Consider the following 19,672-nt stretch of genomic DNA (forward strand, 5'->3'; position numbering starts at 1 on the left):
GCCTGTTTCGGGGTGAATTCCTCACTTCGTGGAAAGAGGGGCGGATGGTCCTGCTGCCAAAGCCGAGGTGCTCTCCGGACTCGCCTTTCGCCTTTCGGCCGGTGTGCCCTTTAGACGAGGCTGGCAAGCTGCTGGAGAGAGAGATGGTTGCCAGCCTGGAGACGCATTTGTCCCGGAGTGTTCCCGGACTGCACGACGGCCAGTTCGGTTTCCGGAGAGGGCGGTCTACGACCGACGCTGTTGTAGCGTAAAATTAAGATAAAGACAAGAAACTTGTCAATTTCCGAACAGGAGATCGAGTTCTTTTATTTTTACTCAATTTGTACAGTATTATTTTCGGTTCGCGATGATACACTTTTGATACTTGGGCTAGTTGAGAATTTTTTCAGACTGACTGGATGATTTTGAAGGGAGCGTTTATATTCTTTTATTCGTTGGAGTGGGAGAAGGCTTTGCTCGTACTTATCATATATTTCGGAGAACGGCTAGAGTGACCGAATGCCACCCAGGCGGCTGAGAACGGATGCTGACCGGACGGTCACACGTGATAAGGCGCTCGGAATTTTATTTTATTATATGGCTGCTCGAACTTCACCTGTGACATTCCCCCCCTCTTAGATTGAACTTGGTCCCCCAAGTTTTCTTCAAAAGACTTTTGTGGAATCGGACTTGACGTTGCTTGAAAATTGCAGCTGATTCCTCCTCTTCCTCTAGGTGGTATGTGTTGGTTGGAATATAAATGTTGGGTGTCGAGGCCAGGGTGCGTGGTACTGGTGGGGCTGTCGCATTGTGGCTGTTGATTACGATTTCATTTCGGCAGCAAAATATATTGATACATAATTTGTTCGGTATACATTTCCTGATGCATTTGAATACCCCTATTTTGTTTAATCCATATATACCTAGTATGCCTAATGCTATGTACCCTAATATCTGGAGCGTGGTTAGTCCCCAATACTGTATATTTTTAATTCTGTGTTCGAAATTAAGAGTTTCTATCTCGTCGCCTATTTTATCGATCGTTGTTTTATAGCCTTGTAAATTATCTATTATTTTCGGTGCTCGCTCGAGTTTATCTAATAGATGAGTGAAACTATCGTTTGTTTTGAGCGCTAGGGTTTTTGTTTTGATTTCGTATACGACTTCGTTTTTTGTTTCGCCTATACGCATGTGTTCGTCTTTGTACAATATATCGCAAGAAGTGTTAGCTCTTATGATGGAAGGCTTGTCAAGTTTTTGTAAGGTATGTTTCGTTTGGCAAATTGTGTCTATTTCTATCGGATTTGCTGGTATCGCAATGTAACAGTTGCTAGTTTTGAGCGGTATAAAGCTAATGTCTTCAATCTTAAGTACAGTTATTTGACAATGTTCAATGTGTGGTTTGAAATTTATTATTTCGCTGCTACAATCGGTTCTTGAATTTCTGTCATGGATTGGTAGTGTTTGTTTGCATATAGTGGTTCCGGCTCGATTCTTACAAAGTTTGTTGAAATACTCGATATCAGCGTTTATAAATGAAAGACCTGAGGTTAAATATATCTGATATTCGACTACTGGAGCCAAAAATACTCCATTTCTCTTACTTACAGGGATAGGATATACCTGTAATATGTTCCATTCTGTGTTAGAGACTAAAGGTATTATAATTTTGAAAAATATTTTGTCATCTATTGTGAAGATTTTAAGATCACTGATGTCGAGTATGAATTGAAAATATTCGGTTTTGGCAGAGATCGCGGTGTTGTACATCTGGCTACCTATTGCCTTGGCGTAATTTTCTATAAATTCATCGGGGTCGAGTATTTGTGGACTAATTATTCCTTGTTTGCCTAATATCATGACGTAGACGTTCATCTAATTGGAAGTGTAAAGTTTGCATCGCGGTGTCGAGTTTCATGATCATCTTAAGCATAAATCTATCGATATTTGCCTGCTGTTGTTGCTATAATATATCGCTATATGATTTCTCTAAGTGGTTTAGGCTCTCTGAGTTTACAATTTTTCTAATAAGTGCTGTTTGATTAGCTATTATGGTCTTGATTTTATTATTGTCATCGAATAGTTTGTCCATATTCACGTTTATGAGCGTAAGATCGTCATCGTCGAGAGTTCCGAACAGACTTTTCGATACGGAATCTATGATGTTGAATAAACCTCGTGTGCTTCGGGTATGTGTTAACGCTTTCAAGTGTTTTGCGAGTTGTTTTAGGTTATTGATACGATTTTGTAATCTGTCTAACTCGTCAGCGTATTCTTTGCTGATTGCACGTGAGTCTATTGTTAATTTATATGATTCTATTGTGCTTATCTGCTCGCATATGTTGCTAGTGTCAAATCCTACTATAACATTGGCAGTATCGCCGTAAAATATCCTTCTCCTATGTTTTCTACGAATACAGGGTTTTCTTCTAATGGTGTAATATTTATTTGCGCGGATATTATTCCGGCAAAGAGGAGCGTCGACCTGGAAAGTAAGGTTTTAAACGATTACCGTGTATCTTTTGTCTTGAATCAGATAGTATGGAGTACATACTTTATCAATCGTGTATGGTCCTAACCATTCCACATCAAGTTTATGCCTTTTATGATCGTTATGTATTAAAACGGAGTCTCCTTCTTTAAAAACTGATTGAAGTTTTATAATTTTACGTCTTTGGCCGCGCTCTTATCGCTGTTTACTCTTGATCAATGTTTCGCGAGCGTGTCGGAGTCTAGAGTCCCATTCTTTTTTGCGGAACGTGACTTCGTCTGCGTATGTGCGTTGGGGATTCTTGGATATTGTAGAGGGAAGATTGGCTGGGTGTCCGAATGTAAATTCGAATGGCGTGTAACCAGTGGAGTCGTGTATCATTGTATTATATGCAAGGCATACAAAGTTAAGTTGATCGTCCCATTCCTCATCCGAATTTCGCTGTATCGATTTTAACATGTCTGTTACTACTGCGTGTGTTCGTTCTAAAGATCCGTTACTTTGTGAGTGGAAGGATGTCGTTTTGATATGTTTGATTTTGAACGCGTCTTCGTACTGTTGCATCAAACTAGATATAAAATTCTGTCCGCGGTCAGTTAATATTTTTTTTTTTTTTTTTTTTTTGAGCGGAAAAGATGTAAATGTAATGATTCAAGAGTGCGTTCCAAATTGTTTCCGTTTGCTGGGTCTTTAATGGTACGAGTATTAAGTATTTGGTCAGTTCGTCATGTATGGATAGAATGTACTGATTGCCCTTCTTCGTCTTTTTCAATGGGTCTAATAAGTCCATAGCAATTTTATCGTTTGGTTCGAGGGGTGTGTCCTTCAGGAATAATAAAATTCGTTTGATCGCGTTCTTCTCGGTCTGTGTGAAACTGTCGTCGCCTATACCTATCTTCTGGTTTGTATGAATAATTTCGTTTAATTTAGTTAACCATTCGATTCTGTCGTAATTTCCTAGCTCTGTTTTGGATAATTGATAGAAAGATTTACGGTTCGGAGTCATTTTGAGAATTTTGGGTAACGCGTCGGTAGATTTTTCCCAATCGTGATACTTTTTATCGAGTTCTATGTTCAAATTTTCGCGTCGTCTGGTCAGAACATGTATTCTAGATAGTGCGTCGGCTGCAGTATTATCATTTCCTTTCGTATATTCTATGTCGTATTCATATTCTTCTAATTTTAATTGCCATCTCATCAAGCGTGATGAGGGGTCTTTGCAGTTCTGTAGCTAATAGATATTGTCGGAGGCGTTTCACGGCCCATACTATTGCTAAAAGTTCTTTTTCTGTAGTGGAATAATTTCGTTCCGGTGGATTTAGAGTTCGCGAGATATAACAACATGGATGTCCGTCCTGTGATAAGATCGCACCTATACCTTCGTTACTGACGTCAGTCGTTAATGTGAATTGTTTTGCAAAATCTGGGAATTTTAATACGGGTGATGAACAGAGTTTGTCTTTTAATGTCTGGAATGCTTCCTGGGTTTTATCTGTCCAATGAAATGGTGTCTCCTTTTTTGTAAGTTCGGTCAATGGTTTCACGATTTTGGAAAAATTTCTGATGAACTTGCGGTAATAACCTGCTAGTCCTAAGTAAGATTTGATGTCTGTGGGATTACGTGGCTGTTTGAAATTGCTAACGGCTTCTAATTTTTTGGGATTTGGCTTTACACCTAAGGAATTCACATTTATCCGGCTGTATTTTGAATCCGAGTTCGCGTAAGTGTTGCAATATTATCGCGAGGTTGCTATTGTGCTCTTCAATCGACTGTCGGAATATTATAATATCGTCTAAATACACAAAGCAATGTTTATTTATAAGTCCTCTTAGCGCGATATCCATCATGCGTTGGAACGTTGCAGGTGCATTCTTTAAACCGAATGGCATTCTATTGTAATGGTAGTGCCCTCGTGGTGTGGAGAATGCTGTGTATTTCTTAGAGTCTGTGTCCATTGGGATTTGGTGGAATCCGGAGGATAAATCGAGGGCTGAGAAGAATTTTGCATTGCCTAGTTGGGATAATATGTTGTCTATGTCGGGTAATGGGTATACGTCTTGGTCAGTTAGCTCGTTTATTTTTCTGAAGTCTATTACGATTCGCCATTTCTGTTTCCCTGAGGCGTCTGCCTTTTTCGGTACTACGCAGACTGGCGAATTGTAAGGGGAATCAGATGGTTCTATGATGTTCTTTTGTAGTATTTTGTCAATTTGTCGTTTAATTTCCTCTTTGTGGCATTCGGGTGGTCGATAGGATTTTGTGTTAATGACTTTGTTCTGTTTTAACATTATTATGTGCTTAGTAAGGTTAGTGCAAGGTAAAAAGTCGGTCTCTAAATTGAATACGTCGAGATAAAACAGCAATATCTTTTCGATTGGTTCGCAGAGAGTTTTCTCTATATGCGAGAGTCTGAAATCTAAAAACGACATACTAAATCTTTAAATGTGGAGACTTGATCATATGTATTTGAGTTTTCGATAAGACTGGTTATTTTGGCTGGGCACTCACCGCCATTGATAAAGCATACCGTTGTCGGTTTTCCTTCCAAGTAAACTGTCTTTGACACTGCTTGCTTCGGGGGTACATTGTTTTCCTGTTGCAGTAAAAGAATACTGCCGTCAAGCTTTAGTTCTTGGTTCGAGAGTTGAAATTTGAATTTAGATAGAGCTGGTAAACCGAGTATGTCGTACTCTATGATTGGAAAGTTGTCATCTACTACAAAGAATTCTAGAGTTTTACCGAATAATTTCACAAAGGCGTGTACATTAGTAGTAAATCTAGAGTATCCCATTGAGAATTTTTGTTCTTTTACTTTCTTGGGTTGTAACACACATCTTCTCTTGAATATGTTAATTCCTGCTCCGCTGTCGACGAGGAATTTATGTTGTCGTCCATTGGATCGTAGAAACACTGTGGGTAGTCTTCCTGTTGTGGCGTTAATTCGTAGGTCTGATCTATTGGTTCCTCCATTTCCTCCTTGCGTGTCTCTATACTGTGGACTCCTGGTGGTCTCGGATATTGGCCGGGTGATCGAAAATTTCTACATTAACTGGAGGCATGTCCGATTTGATTACAGTTGAAGCATGGCATTCGTTCGTCTTGCCGGAAGGTTCTTGGCATTGGATTAGGTATTGGAGTTGGTTTTTTAATGATTGGGTTGGGATTATTGGTCGATGGTCGTTCCATTGGTCTTGGTCGTCGATTTCGATCTTCTCTGAAGTATCGCTCAATGTCGGTGGCTTTCTTTTCAGCTTCGATGATATTGTATGGTGGGCTGGCGAGTAATACTTGTCCTATTTCGGTTTTTAGGCCTCGAATGAAATCGGTTACGAAGTCTCTCGGCATTCTATCGTTCATTGCTCGTCTAGTAATTTCGTCCGAATATTCGTTTATTATACTATACTGTAGCTTATTGAACGCTCTGCGGAACCTGATGATATAACTTTAAACATCTTCGTTGTAGTGCTGTGTTATTTCGCGTAGCTGATCTAGTTGTTCCCGAACGGAGGCTCGGGTGGCTACGTTTCGTCGTAGGGCATCGTGCAGTTGTACGTATTCACTAATCCGTATATTGCGGATGGCCATTGCGGCTTTACCTGTAATTTTATCGATCTTAATCATTTAGAGTATGATTGATTGTTCGCTACACATGGCTCGTACTTCATGCACTTCGCGTATGAACTCTGCTACTCCGATATCGTCTTCTCCATTTAGCTGTGGAATACACACTACCGCGTCTCTGGCTCGTAAGCTCGGAGAAGTAAATTGCGATAAACGGTCTTCACCGGGAAGGTGATCGTTAGCTTCTGGTCGAATCGGTGGAGGAGGTCTGTTTCTCGCGGTACTAGGTTCGTCCATGGTAATAAAAGAGCCTAATTCAGTAGTAGCGTCATGTCCTAAATTCATTTTCGAGATATTTTTTCCTAATAGTTCTATCTCTGCTGCACGTTTTTTGTTTTCACTATCGGCCATTTGTTTTGTTCCTTTTATACATTGCGCAAGAAGTTCGATTCGCTCGTTTTGTTTCTGCATAGCGTCGAGTATGGTACGAGTCAACATATCCATAGCTCCGGGTGCAGAAGCGATGTTAATGGCTTCGGTTTTTTTCTTTTCGAGGTGTGGACATGATTTTAATGGAGTTTATTGAATTTGAACTATCGTTGTTAATTGAACTCGAAATGGTTGAGGAACAGTAACGTAAAAATGAATCCAGATTTCCAGCTTACCGTAGTAGCTATGGTCGTTGAGGAGCCTCTGGGGTGTTTCCTCTCTGGTTGGTTCTAGATCCCGAATCCTGAGTCCTGAGACGAGTCCTCTCGTCTAGTTTCACCGTAGTGGAACGTTGAAAGTTGCTGCAGGGCTTCGTAGTAACAAAAATTCGTAGTCCGCTGATCCTTCGATCTTCAATGATGCGCATACACCGAAATCGTAATTTCGTTTTCACTGAACCGAATGGATCCTGGCAGGATCGCCAAAATGTAGCGTAATAATTTATCAAATTATTACAAAGTGTCGATCTCAAAACAGGAGATCGAGCTCTTTATTTTTACACACTTATACAATAAAATTTTTATTATATTCGAGGTTCACAACGATAAGGTTTTGGGTAGGTTTTGAGTATTGCAGACTGCAGACTACTCGGGTGATTTTGAGAGGAGTATTTATATGAGTTTAGTGATTGGAGTGGGAGAAAGACTTTGGTCGTATCATGTTTGGATGTTACTCTGGACTTTGGTCATGTTTGGAGTGACTGGATGTTACCCTGGCGGTGACTCATGATAAAACAATTAGGATTAACTATCTTATCGGAGTCAAATTTACCCTGTGACAACGGAATGGGTGATGTGGACAAAGATATGAATCCAATTCTGAGAAAGGGCAATTATGAATATTGGAAGACGATGACGGAAGCCTCGCTGGTTTTCCTGGGCTGTTGGGATACAGTAGAGCCAGGATTTACGGCAGCAGAAAGGTTGAGACCAGACTGCATGAAAATGGACAACAAAACACGTGCTTACATTTTCCAGCATGTTCGTCCCGAGTATCTCGGGAATATCAGAACCTTGAAAACAGTGAAGGAATGCTGGAAAGCACTGGAAGACGTCCATGGGAGGTCTACGTCGATGGACATTGTTTTATGCATGCGGGAACTGGGAACTATTGAGAAGACCCCCAGCATGGATATCTCCGCGTACTGCGGAAGGATCCAGAACCTGTATGATAAGTTGTCCAGTGTAGGTATAAGAATTGAGGACCACGTTATGGCATGTTTCCTTTTGGCCGGCCTCGTGGCGGATCCAAATTACGCGACGTACATCAGAGCAACAAGGATCGATAAGGATCTAACCGCGAGAGTCGTGAAATTCGATCTTCTACTCGAAGAAAGAAGCATCGCATCGAAGAAAAGCTGTGAACACTGCATGTCACATAAGGAACCTATGCCCATCCGCTGCTATCGGAGACAAGATCCCATTGGAATTATGGAAAAGTAAGGGATGCGACTTCCACGGGGAGATCAACAGACTGAGAGTATTTGGGCGCAGAGTCTAGTACCTGAGAAACCCAAGCGGAGGAAAATTTGATAGCAGGGCAGATGAAGGGATATTTGTAGGTTACGACCGACAGGTCAAGGGTTATAGGATCTACCTGCCAAAAACCACGAAAGTAATAATATCTTGTCATGTCAGGTTCGCGGGGAATGTGTTTCCCTACAAGAGTGTTAAGATGGATACGAGTAACATAAAAAGGAGATTCTCAGAATAGATATGGGACGTAGAAGATTTTGAACTTGGAAGGGGAGTTGACTAGACTGACGTTGAAACTCAAAGTGATGGCGAAAACAATGAAGGGGAGACTGACTATTTCATGGACAATTTAACGAATGAGAATAATCGGGGGGAGGTTTTGAGTGTACCAACTGTGCCCAGGAGGTCGGCAAGATTACATAAGCCAAAGACGTGTGATAGTTGGGCTCATGTTGCCACCGTTTGCAAAACTTAAAGCATGTGTGTATCTGTGAATGTGTACGAAGCACTGAGGGGGCCAGATGCTCAAAAGTGGACTGATGCAATAATGAAGGAGTTAGACAATCTAAAAAATAAAGATGTGTGGGACATTGTGCAAAGACCTTTGAACAAAAATATTATAGTCTGTAAGTGGGTGCTTGGCATAAAGAGAGACCTTGATAGATATAAGGCTAGACTTGTAGCTCGGGGATTCTGGCAGAGACCTGGAGTAGATTATTCAGAAACCTTCAGTCCAATAGTAAAGCACAGAACTCTAAGAATTCTGCTTGCTCTGTGTGCAGAGAATGAGCGGGGTTACGAGCATATCGATGTGGAGTGTGCATATCTCAACAGTCTGCTGGATAAGGATATATACATGGAGCAACCAGAATTTTTTAAAGTTCCAGGAAAAGACAGGACTCAATATGTGTGCGAATTCAAAAAGAGCCTGTATGGACTGAAGCAAGCCGGCAGAATGTGGTTTAGGTACATTAATAGTATTTTGAAAGGTATGAGTCTGAATCCATGTATGAGTGATCCGTATATGTATGTGAATGCGTCTAAAGATCTGATTGTAGCTGTGTATGTGGATGACATTCTTGTGTTTGGAACGAAGGATAGGATTGAAGTGTTCAAAACCAGAATTAAGGAGAAATTAGATGTTAGGATGCTGGGTACCGATACTCAATTTCTATCCATCCACCTGAGTAAGCCAAACAGTGCCACTGTCGCATTTGATCAATCCGTACAGATAGGTCAAATGCTGGATCTGTTTGACATTGCTCATGAGGTTGGAGTGTCAACGCCGCTAACTAAGAAGTGTGAAGCCGGTTTTGACAGTGAGTATGGTGAGTCTTTCGATAATAAGTTGTACGAACAACGTGCTGATGTCGCGTGTGCAATAGGGAAATTAAGCCAAAGATGCGCAAATCCGACTGTACCCGATTGGAAAGCAGTGAGGTGGATTTTCAAGTACCTGCTAAAAACCAAAAACTTGAAGCTAGTGTACCAAAGGACAGGACAACCTTTGAAGGTGTTTTGTTCAGACTTTGCGGGCTGTACGGTAGATAGGAAATCTAGGAGCGGGTATGTCTTCATACTCGCTGGTGGTGCAATATCTTGGTTATCCAAGAAATAACCAATTATAGCTTAATCGACATGCGAAGCGGAGTTTGTAGCGATGCAAGAAGCAGCAAGGGAAACTGTGTGAATTTCCTTACTGTTAAATAGAGTTAAGACTCAATATTTTACCAAAGCTATGGGGCTTGTAGACACTACGATCAAAGGGGAGTGTTGAGAAAAGATAAGTTGGCATGATCGCTAGTTACTGCAAGCTAAGTTAGAACGACTTCTAACGACGCTCTTTTGTCTTAGAAGTCGACCACATGTTAATAGACTAAGTTAATCTAACTAAATTAATCTAAACTAAGTTATCCTGAGTGTTAAGACGTGTTGTGCAAGGCGGAGAAATATTGAGAGAAAAATCGAATCTGTGTGAATCGATTAATTATCAACCCCAAACCTACATCAATTAACAGCAATTGTATTATAAACCTGTTTTGATAATAACATTTTAATAAACGGTGACTCTTAACTAAAACTTTTACAACACTATTCCGAGTGATAACCTTGACAATATATCAAAAAATTGTCGAAATCAAAAGTGACCCGCATCTTGTGAATATTTCACAAAATTCTTTTATCTGCATAATACTGTGCTACTGTGTTTTATTAGTTGCTATTATTAGTATTTAGTATACATTGCGTTGCTACTATACTATCTCTTTATAACAGTTATTAATTCGTAAATTTTGCATCAAGGTGAAAAATACAATTAATTATAATTGCTTCACCCATAAGCGAAAAAAGTAGACTTATAAGAGTTTAACTATGTATATTCTTATTCCAGTTTTGGAAAAATTGAATACAAAATGTAATGGAAATTTGATGTTTTAAAAAGGTTTATTTATTTGTTACGTTTTTGTTTGATTCGTTTTGGTTGTGTTGCCGTTAATTTTTGAATTTAGATTAAATGCGTTGTCTGATGTTTAATGCGATTGGCAATTAAACTCCACGTTTCGGCTAACCTGCTACGCGCAGGAGTACTGGCACGGGAGAGAATCAAAGTTGGTGAAAATGAATGTTCGCTTAATCCTATTATATTATTAGACAAATATTCTCCACAACAAATGTTTATTCTAATTCTAATTGGGTATTGACAGAATTGTCGTTGAGATTTCGAATACTCGAAGTTACAATCGTTCGCGATACGTTTTCACTCTTATTAATTACAAGATTTTAATTTAATTGATTTTCAATAATTTACAAATTGACAAATACAAATACGTTGATTAACAAAACTGACAAGAACTGGGAACTAATGAAACAAAGAACTAAAAGCTAAAGAACTAAAGGACTACAGAACTTAAGAACTAAGAGCAAAAAACTAAGAGCTAAAGGAACTAAGAGCTGAAAAACTAAGGAACTAAGAGCTGAAAAACTAAGGAACTAAAGAATTGAAAGGCAAAGGAACTGAGAAATTAAGAGCTAAAGGAATTGAGAACTAATCGCTATGAACAAAGAAATTACTTGCCAAGAAATGGGGAACTGATCGCCAAGAACCAAGGAATTAATCACCAAGAACTGAGGAACTAATCACACAGAACTGAGGAATTAACTACTCTGAACTAAGGAATTTCCTTCTTCTATGTCGCTTATTTATATTTAGATCCATCGCCATGTGACGGGTTATTCCGTGGGGGTTGTGAGGCTCGAATTTGGTTTCTATACAAATTGTTAAAATTTATTTAAATTTCAAATTGGAACGCTCACTCGCGCTATTGGTAGTTTTAGTCTACGTTACGGCGCGTGCGCAGCGCGGGACGTGACATATTCATACAGTTTTTGGAAAATAAAAAGATTGAGGACATATTTGTGAAGAACTGTTGCTTTTTATTGTTTTATCATGTTGTCATTGTTTCACATTTTCTGTCACTTTTCATATTATAGGGAATAAATTATATTAAAACATTTAAGGCAAAGTATAATAAATATCTGATGATTAAGATCCATGCTACTTTTTATATTAATGTTTCAGATTATTGGGATTGTCCTCTGGAGAAGAGAATCTCTATAACAATAAGTAACGAATTATGTATTGGTAATGCTTCAGATGTCGATAACAGAGTATCCCATTTGATTTCATGTTCTAACATGTAGCATCTAGTATGTCGAGGTAATAAGAAAGACTATACAGTAAAAAATAAAGAAGAACATAATTCTCTCCTTTGAAAATTAGTCTATGTTGAAATTAAAAAACATTAAATTATAGTTGTTCAGTTATATGTTATCTAATATTATCTTGTAAAATTCGTTACTCAAACAAAAGCTTAAAATGCAAAAAAGTAACTTTCAATAAAAATTTTTGCAATTTGTTTTCTTCTTTTTAACGTTTTAAGAAACTTTATTAATATACAGGGTGGTTGGTAGCTGGTGGTATAAGCCGAAAGGGGGTGATTCTACGCGAAAAAAGAAGTCGAAAATATAGAATAAAAATTTTTTTTTAATTTTTTTTTTTTTAATTTTTCCATCGAGACAACGATCTACAGTAAGATCCGTTATAACGAGACGTGATAAAGTGCACGCGTACCGAGCGAAAATTCAAAGCCGATTTTCTCGAAAACAAAGCCTCAAACGAAAAATTTTTATTGTATATTTTCGACTTCTTTTTTCGCGTAGAATCACCCCTTTCCGCTTGTACCACCAGTTGCCAACCACCCTGTATACGCACAATCTTTTATCTAACATGGCAGCTGTCGTGTATTGTTGTGTATATTATCGTACAATTACCTGCCAATTATAACATTCTCCAATGAAAAGTAAAGATTAATTGATCTTAATGAAATCAATTGGTGTTGGTTGATTTATTGTGAAAATCACTTACTCCACCAATCCGTATCGAAGTGCCGATGAATTTGACGTGACAACAGCAACTAGATGGAAACCGAAAATGCTGGTAGGCAACCGAACCATCGTCCTCTAGGCCTAGGAGTTGATTATAAACGAACTTTTGTTTACATGTGGTTTCGTAACCCATTGGTATGCCATATTTTATGCTGCAGCGTTGGCCTTCATTACTATAAAAAGGAAATGGTTTAAAGATCATTTTTAAAGTGCAAGCGTTTTCCCTAATTATCAATTTGTTTTATAATGAAAGTTCCAGCCAGTAACTAAAGTCTATCGAAACCTATATCAATTTTACGAATTTAGTTAACATATTTCCAAAAAATGATGTAATTATACATTTAGTTTACAAAAATCATAGAACGAAATTATATCAAAAATTGCAAAACTTTGAACTTTATTAATGTTAAGAAGAATGCAAATGTTTACGGTGAACTTATAAAATATTATTATAATATTAAATCTATTTTACTTATAATTTTATGCAAATATAACAAGTGTACGCACTCTTTCCAGACATTGTATTTTTTATTCTTTTTACTTTCTTTTCATCTTAGGTTAAATTGTTATACAATTTTAGTGCTGAAAGTATTAACATTCGTGACTGACTGCATGTTTTGCATGAGAAGCTTTAACACATTAATAGAAATTGCATTGTTGTATCGATAAAAATACCTTGACTTGGTTCAAGATACTTTTATCCTTCGCGTACTGCCTGGAAAAGTATAGTTACATGGATAAAACTATAGCTATAGTATAATAGTGAGAATAAAATAAAACATGTATAGACATTATCTTTTCTACGTTTAATCTTATAAAATTATTGAAATTGTAATAAGCAATCAATCAAATTCTAACATAATCTTAAAGTCTTTATCCTCGGGGATACGCATACCTCAGATTGAGGACCACTGATCTAGGGTATTCAATAATGAAATTGACAAAAATAAGATTTTCAGTAATTATGTATTCCCATTATTGTTGTCTATGTCGTTCAATCTGTTATAATATTCTACTTCCTATATACGTAGTAGCAATACATATTATTACATAAAGCTGTTAGCATTTTGTGGCGTGAAAGAAATAGAGTGAAAAGGGGTTAGTGAAATATTTCTTTCATCTAGACAACAAAATATATACCTACATGCATTTTTCTATACGTACTCCCTGTTTCAATTCTTCGTTGTTAAGAATATACTTCCACTCGTTGTTCATATTTTCCGCCGTTTTCGGAAGGACGACATGCTCCTGACATTATATTGAAATTATTGCATTATGAAAGATACAGATAGAAATCGAATACTAAATTATACTTACAGATGATGCACAGAACGATTCTGTCTCAATAGAATCTTCTCCTAGCCTGGGTTTGAGCATATCTATCTGAAAGTAAAACCAAATTTGGAAAATACAATAGAATATGTCCATTATTTTCGGATATTATGTAGATTTATAAAAATAAAAGAATACAATAATTTATAGGATTTAAGAAAAAGATAAGATAAAAGTGTTAGAAAAAGACAAATTAGTATCGGAAAAAATTGAAGAACATGATAAATCATATTTATTATATTTTACAGCAAAGCAGCTTTAAAATTCAATTAATTATCAGTCAATCTTCTATTATTAAAATTCTCTCTGTATTTTTTGTGGGTTTACGTATTTCTTTTTTTTAAATCCATTTTAAAGTTTGCAAAATATTAGGATTTTTTAATTTCTACTCATAATGTTGAAACATTATTTGTTTTGATATAATAGTTATATTTTTGGTTTCTATACAGCTTCGTCAACCTAACAGCTATTTAAAAATAACTAACATCTTTGAAATTAACATATTTTCATTTCCAATTATATCATTATAACATTTTCCTGTTTTATTGTAAGATGACATTAAAATCAAAAAATCGACAAATATGTACTTATCATGTCTTTTTCCTATAATCTTCAATTAGAAAATGAAAATACTTTTACAAAAATGGATACCAACCATGTCAACAGAAGTATAATTTACAAGATGTGGATTTTTGGCAATGATATCTTTCACCAAATTCGTAGGATAATTTGGAACATCTTCACAGTAGCTTTGCCCTTTGCAAGAAGGTATTACTGATCCCACCCTCGGTTGTATCGGTGCGGTATGATCATCAAGAAATGCGATGTTACCATTTTCTAATATTGTTCAACACATGGAAGAAAAAAGAAGGGAAGACGTTAAATAAAGTGTTGACGTTCTTCCCTAACTAAAAATAAAATAGGAAAAAGCCTTTAATTTTGTTAAGAAACAAACTAGCTGTGTTCGTCTTCGTCAAAGATCTGGTTTCTCCCATTGCATTGTTTTGATTTAGAGGCCACTTCCAACTTCCTGATGGAGCAGCGCGGGGTTCCTCATACGATCGACGAGAATCGCTGTGAGCACTGTTGAAGACCTTTCAAAAAATAAGATACATTAAGTTTGTAATGTTTCTGACTCTACGAATTCCCAGAAAACCTGATTTCCTTTTTTTAGAAACACTTTTTTTAGAAACAATATACTTATGTTTATATTTATATGCATAGTTTTAAATATTTTCAGCGACAAAAGAAAATTTAAAAAAGGATAGTTTATTGTTTCTCAATTATTAATATTAAAATATTCCTTAGAAATTTTCATTCATATTGATTAATCATTAAAACTTAAAAATTGAATGATTCAAATTGTACTTTGAAATTTCTTAAAACTTCTACGTGCTAAAACTGCAGAGACGGTCGCTAGTTCAAGTCGTAAAAGCAATTTGCCGAATCAACATATTGTTTCAATCAACAGCTTTGTAATCTAACTATCCAATTCAGTCGGCTTATTGCGATTATTTGGTTCGAATGTCAAAAAATTTTTAATAGCTAACTCAAAGAAATGTTTAGAACAGAAATATATCCATGCTAACAGTGATTTTTTCGTATTTTCTTCAAACTTAAAAAATTTGGTCAATAACAGAGAGACATTATTCCACTACTAATAATAGACACTAGTCCAGAATGATTCAATGAATGCAACAACAAAAGATTAGAAGCTATCACGAAAAGTATTACTACGATCAAATCTAAACTATCAGAGCGAGAGATTCGTAAATTTCAGGATGCAATTCTTTTAGCCTTTGAAAAACATTATTTTTTATTAATTATTCATTGTAGATTCATTGTAGATTCATTGTAGATTCATTTTTTCAAATGGTCGAGGACATTAAAATTTGTAAGTTCTTTTATCTAAAACAAATATCATTCAATTAAACCTTTCAGAACCAACATAAAATTATTTTTTTAAATTAATTATTAATAATAAAAACATCTTTTTGAGCGATTTTGTAAAAAAATTTGTCTTAAGAAGTATAACGAAGGTATGAAAGCACATATATATGTTAACTAATAACTTTGTATAAAGTTATTGTAAGTAGTTGGTAACCTAACCCCAATTTATTAAGGTTTTTTTTCATGTTACTTACCAACAAGACAATTGCAACATTAAATACAAAAACTATGGTCTGATGTTCCTTCATCTTACACTGTCAGATAGCTTTTCTCTTTTTCCTAAATGATTTCTTCTTCCTTTTTTTTTCCTAAAATACAATACTTTAATTTTAACGAGAGTTTGATTTCGTTCGACCAACTTTCTCTATTATTCGATATACGTATATATGTTGCGTGTCCAATGATGATACACACTGCACTTGATACCCGCCGAATCAACGGCTGGAAGTTCGGATGATAACTGCTAACGACACTAAAATGAACTTGTGCTCGCCGTAACAAGTTATTTCTGTTCTGTCTAATCACTCAACCAGACTCTAGTGTAAGCAATACCTGATAATCGAGTGTTGAGCAACGAAACCAGTATCACGTCCAGCTTTTTGATTACTGTTGGCTATCAAAGTTTATAGTGTACTCTGTACTAAAAGCATCAGATCCAATCATAGAGCTTATACCAATGGAGGGGCTTGCTTATATGGCAAGCATAGGCAAATCAGTACCAGGAGAATCAACAGGGAGGTAGATATGTTGTCGTAACTGCGCCCTTCTCTCTCCCACTCCGAGTTTTTCTCTTGTGAAGATAAGACGCACAATAATATCTTCTATATATTATAGTATTATATTAATAATATATAATAATACCTCCTATATATCAAATAACAAAGCGTATCAAATACGGAAACCTCCGATAATTGACAAAAAAGAATCTCTGGATAATTGCATCGTCGTTATCCCCACTACTAGGAGGAGATTCCCCTCGACGCATCATGGAGCTCGACTGGTCATCACAGTCGATTACTGTAATATGATCCAACGCCAGATATCGCTAAGACAATGTATGTAAATACCAATTCAAAAGTGAAACATTTTTATTTTTGACGTTTTTTAAATTAAACTTCTACTAACGTAGTTGTGAGATATTTCTGGTTAAAATAAAATCAAACACGATATAGTTTGAATTATATTTATTTATTCATATTTATTATCACTTATTTAATTATCATAGACAAATTAAAAATAAAAAATTGTGAATTTTGAATTAATAATCTCACTTTATCGCCTTCAACGGCTTTAGAGCCTTTAGCGTTTAGAGCCTGAACGCGTCGACTCTCAGTACCTTTTTCCTCTTTGATTTGTTCTTTCTACGTTCGGCATATCTAAGATGTCAGTTTCGAGGAATAGAATCATTTCTACCTATTTATTTTGGCATTAAATGTACATATACTCAATATGTTTGACCAGACATTGTCATAGGAAACATTTTCAAATTACAAAGGAGACTTGAATTGCTAAGTATTATATTGACATAAAATATTTTTATATTGGGAAGATTATAACAATAAATAACACTAAAAAACCAAGTAAAGGGAAAAATGAGAAAACTAATATTGTTTCATAATAAATAAATGTAAAATAAATTATTTTTAAATTTAATAAAATGTAGGTACTGTATTTAATTCAATCTTCTCAACAGTTTTAATATTTCTTAAATATTCATTGTGTTATTTCTTAAGATCGTAGATGTTTTTACCATATCAATAATAATATCGTGCCAGTAATAATAATTCTTGATTTTATTTATTGATTTTAGTATTATTGTCATGTATTTTTTTAGTTACACAAAAAGATTTAAACAAATGATCAAAAAAACCTTTAATAACTTTCAGTAATTTAACAAATAAATTACAATTTATCTGGTCGCATAGTTATGGATATATGATCATATAGCCACAGTTCTGACAGAAAAATATCTTTCTCTCTCTCTCTCTCTCTCTTTGTCGATTCCCTCGGCGCATTCCTGGGCCTCCATAAGCTCTATTGCTCTGATGCACTACCGGTTCTCGATCAATTCTGCACCAATCACAGTGCGGATCTCGTGATCGTCGCCACTATCTACCACCTTACAGTGACTATATCGAGTGTTACTCCCTTCTACCTTCAAGTTGAGGGTGCCTGGATTGGATTCCGCGAAACCCTAGTCGCCGAAATACCATAAATATTTTTTTTTTTATTTATTTGTTGAAATTACAATCAATTCTCGCGTTGAGAAATACCATAAATATGGCCGATCTTATGGCCTTTCTTATAAAGTACCTACTTGTCAATTCCGTTATTTTGACCGTACAAATATCAAATCAAACCGTGCAATTTCCCAACATCTTATTCCAATTAAATAGTCCGTTCGCGTTTTAAGAGACGTAACAGAATAAGTGGAAAGATTTTCTGGAAAGAATATACATTTGTTTTTAAAAGAGCAATCATATTGTATTAATTAATTATAAAAATATTAAATATTAATAAATAAATTTAAAATAATATGAAAAGAACATACTCGATATTGCAACTATACATCGCTATATGTCGCGCAAAACAATCACCAATTCTGAATTTTTCGAGACTTGTGTGGATTCACGTGTCATTAACATCCGCTTCTTTGTCTTGATCTCTGGTGTTAGAATCCGTTTCCAGAGACAACTGTTCACCGTAACCAAATATTCATTTTTTTATCTACGTTACATAAGATACCAAAATAAGCCATGAATCATTTCTAAAATCCGCAACAATGAAAATTGTCGCAGACAGTTTTCTATTAAGGAAGTTGTTAAAAAGTTTGTTATCTTGAGGAGTTCAGCATAACTCTTCTCTATGTTTGTGGTTTAGAACACTCCAGTATTTTTGATTTTATACCATTTAATACATTCCGATTTTTTTTAACCAATTATCATTTTTATCAATGTGATGCTCATTTTATATAACATGATCAATTTTTCATGTTACATAACACATACACGATGCTGACACGATGATACATAGATGATACATGATGCTTATTGTGACTGTATCTGTAATTATATTGAGGAAAAATTATATTAAATATAATAGTGAAACAATTATCCGCAATCTAAGTATTATGTGTAGAGTGAAAAAATTTAACAAGGTTAGTTTTCCTTACGAATCTTATGCACTGTTCTTGCACAAGTTTCACGTATCTTAATTTTTTGTGACCTAGAATTGACCTTGATCGACTATGATTGACTATAATAGTTGAATTCATCTTGACGTGAACTATATTTATGTGAATTAAAAAATATTTAAAATTAAAATATATAATTCCATTTAAAGGAAGGTAATGACCTTTATATGTTCTTGATCCCTTCATGTAAAAGGTCCAATTACATGAAAAGTTGTGGCCCTTAGAATACTTAGATTTTCATAAGAACATTTTCTTATATCACCAATATTTTCGACAATATCCCACTGTCATGTTTTACGTGCCTCACCCTGCATAACATTTTGTTCAATTATAATATCCGGCATAGCGAATCCTCAACGATATACCTTTGCCACCCGAGGTTTATCCTTGTTAGTTAAGGTTACGAGGCCTACTACTAACATTTTCTGTAGCTCCTAACGTTAACCATATGTCGAAACATTCTCACAACAGTCTATTTCTTCCGGCATTTCTTTCAACAGTCTATTTGCTTCGGCAAGCAGCGTAATTAACAACACTAGATTTCCCTCTGGAGCTTCGTAGCCGCTCTCCTCAGATTGACTCGTAACCATATAATAGGACATATGATGACATGATTACGTTGTTTAAATTTGAAACAAATATGGAAATGTATATGAAAGTTCTATATGAGATCGCAAAGGGAATGCATCTCCGTCCCGATGATGCCACCGAGGAAAACTATGATGGGGTGTGTCTAAGGACGCGAGATCATCGGATTC

General features: G+C 35.9%; 1 protein-coding gene across 4 annotated transcripts; it reads right to left on the bottom strand.

Moving 5' to 3' along the window:
- Positions 1-11,407: 11,407 nt before the first annotated feature.
- Positions 11,408-16,472, bottom strand: LOC117162113 (protein spaetzle-like). 4 transcript variants are annotated; one of them, XM_076623794.1, is made up of 8 exons: positions 16,274-16,472; positions 15,916-16,029; positions 14,727-14,865; positions 14,427-14,608; positions 13,757-13,822; positions 13,584-13,687; positions 12,420-12,612; positions 11,408-11,606 (listed from the first exon to the last, which is right to left on the bottom strand). In XM_076623794.1, exons 2-8 carry the CDS (start codon positions 15,967-15,969, stop codon positions 11,562-11,564), a joined length of 783 nt encoding a protein of 260 aa, XP_076479909.1. In that variant the 5' UTR covers positions 15,970-16,029; positions 16,274-16,472; the 3' UTR covers positions 11,408-11,561. The 4 variants fall into 4 exon arrangements, with proteins under 4 accessions (XP_076479909.1, XP_076479907.1, XP_076479906.1 ...); XM_076623792.1 differs by having other exon boundaries at positions 16,136-16,472; XM_076623791.1 differs by having other exon boundaries at positions 16,102-16,472.
- Between the last annotated feature and the right edge of the window lie 3,200 nt (positions 16,473-19,672).

The sequence above is a fragment of the Bombus vancouverensis genome, chromosome 13, assembly GCF_051014615.1.
Source record: "Bombus vancouverensis nearcticus chromosome 13, iyBomVanc1_principal, whole genome shotgun sequence".
Classification (NCBI taxonomy): Eukaryota; Metazoa; Arthropoda; class Insecta; order Hymenoptera; family Apidae; genus Bombus; species Bombus vancouverensis.

What these genes read in the sequence shown, in the direction of transcription:
- LOC117162113 (XM_076623794.1), bottom strand. Translation starts at nt 15,969, where the DNA reads ATGAAGGAACATCAGACCATAGTTTTTGTATTTAATGTTGCAATTGTC. An exon ending in AATCGTTCTGTGCATCATCT is followed by an intron (nt 13,688 to 13,756) that starts GTAAGTATAATT and finishes ATATAATGTCAG; the next exon opens with GAGCATGTCGTCCTTCCGAA. An exon ending in CTTCGATACGGATTGGTGGA is followed by an intron (nt 11,607 to 12,419) that starts GTAAGTGATTTT and finishes TTATTGTTATAG; the next exon opens with AGATTCTCTTCTCCAGAGGA.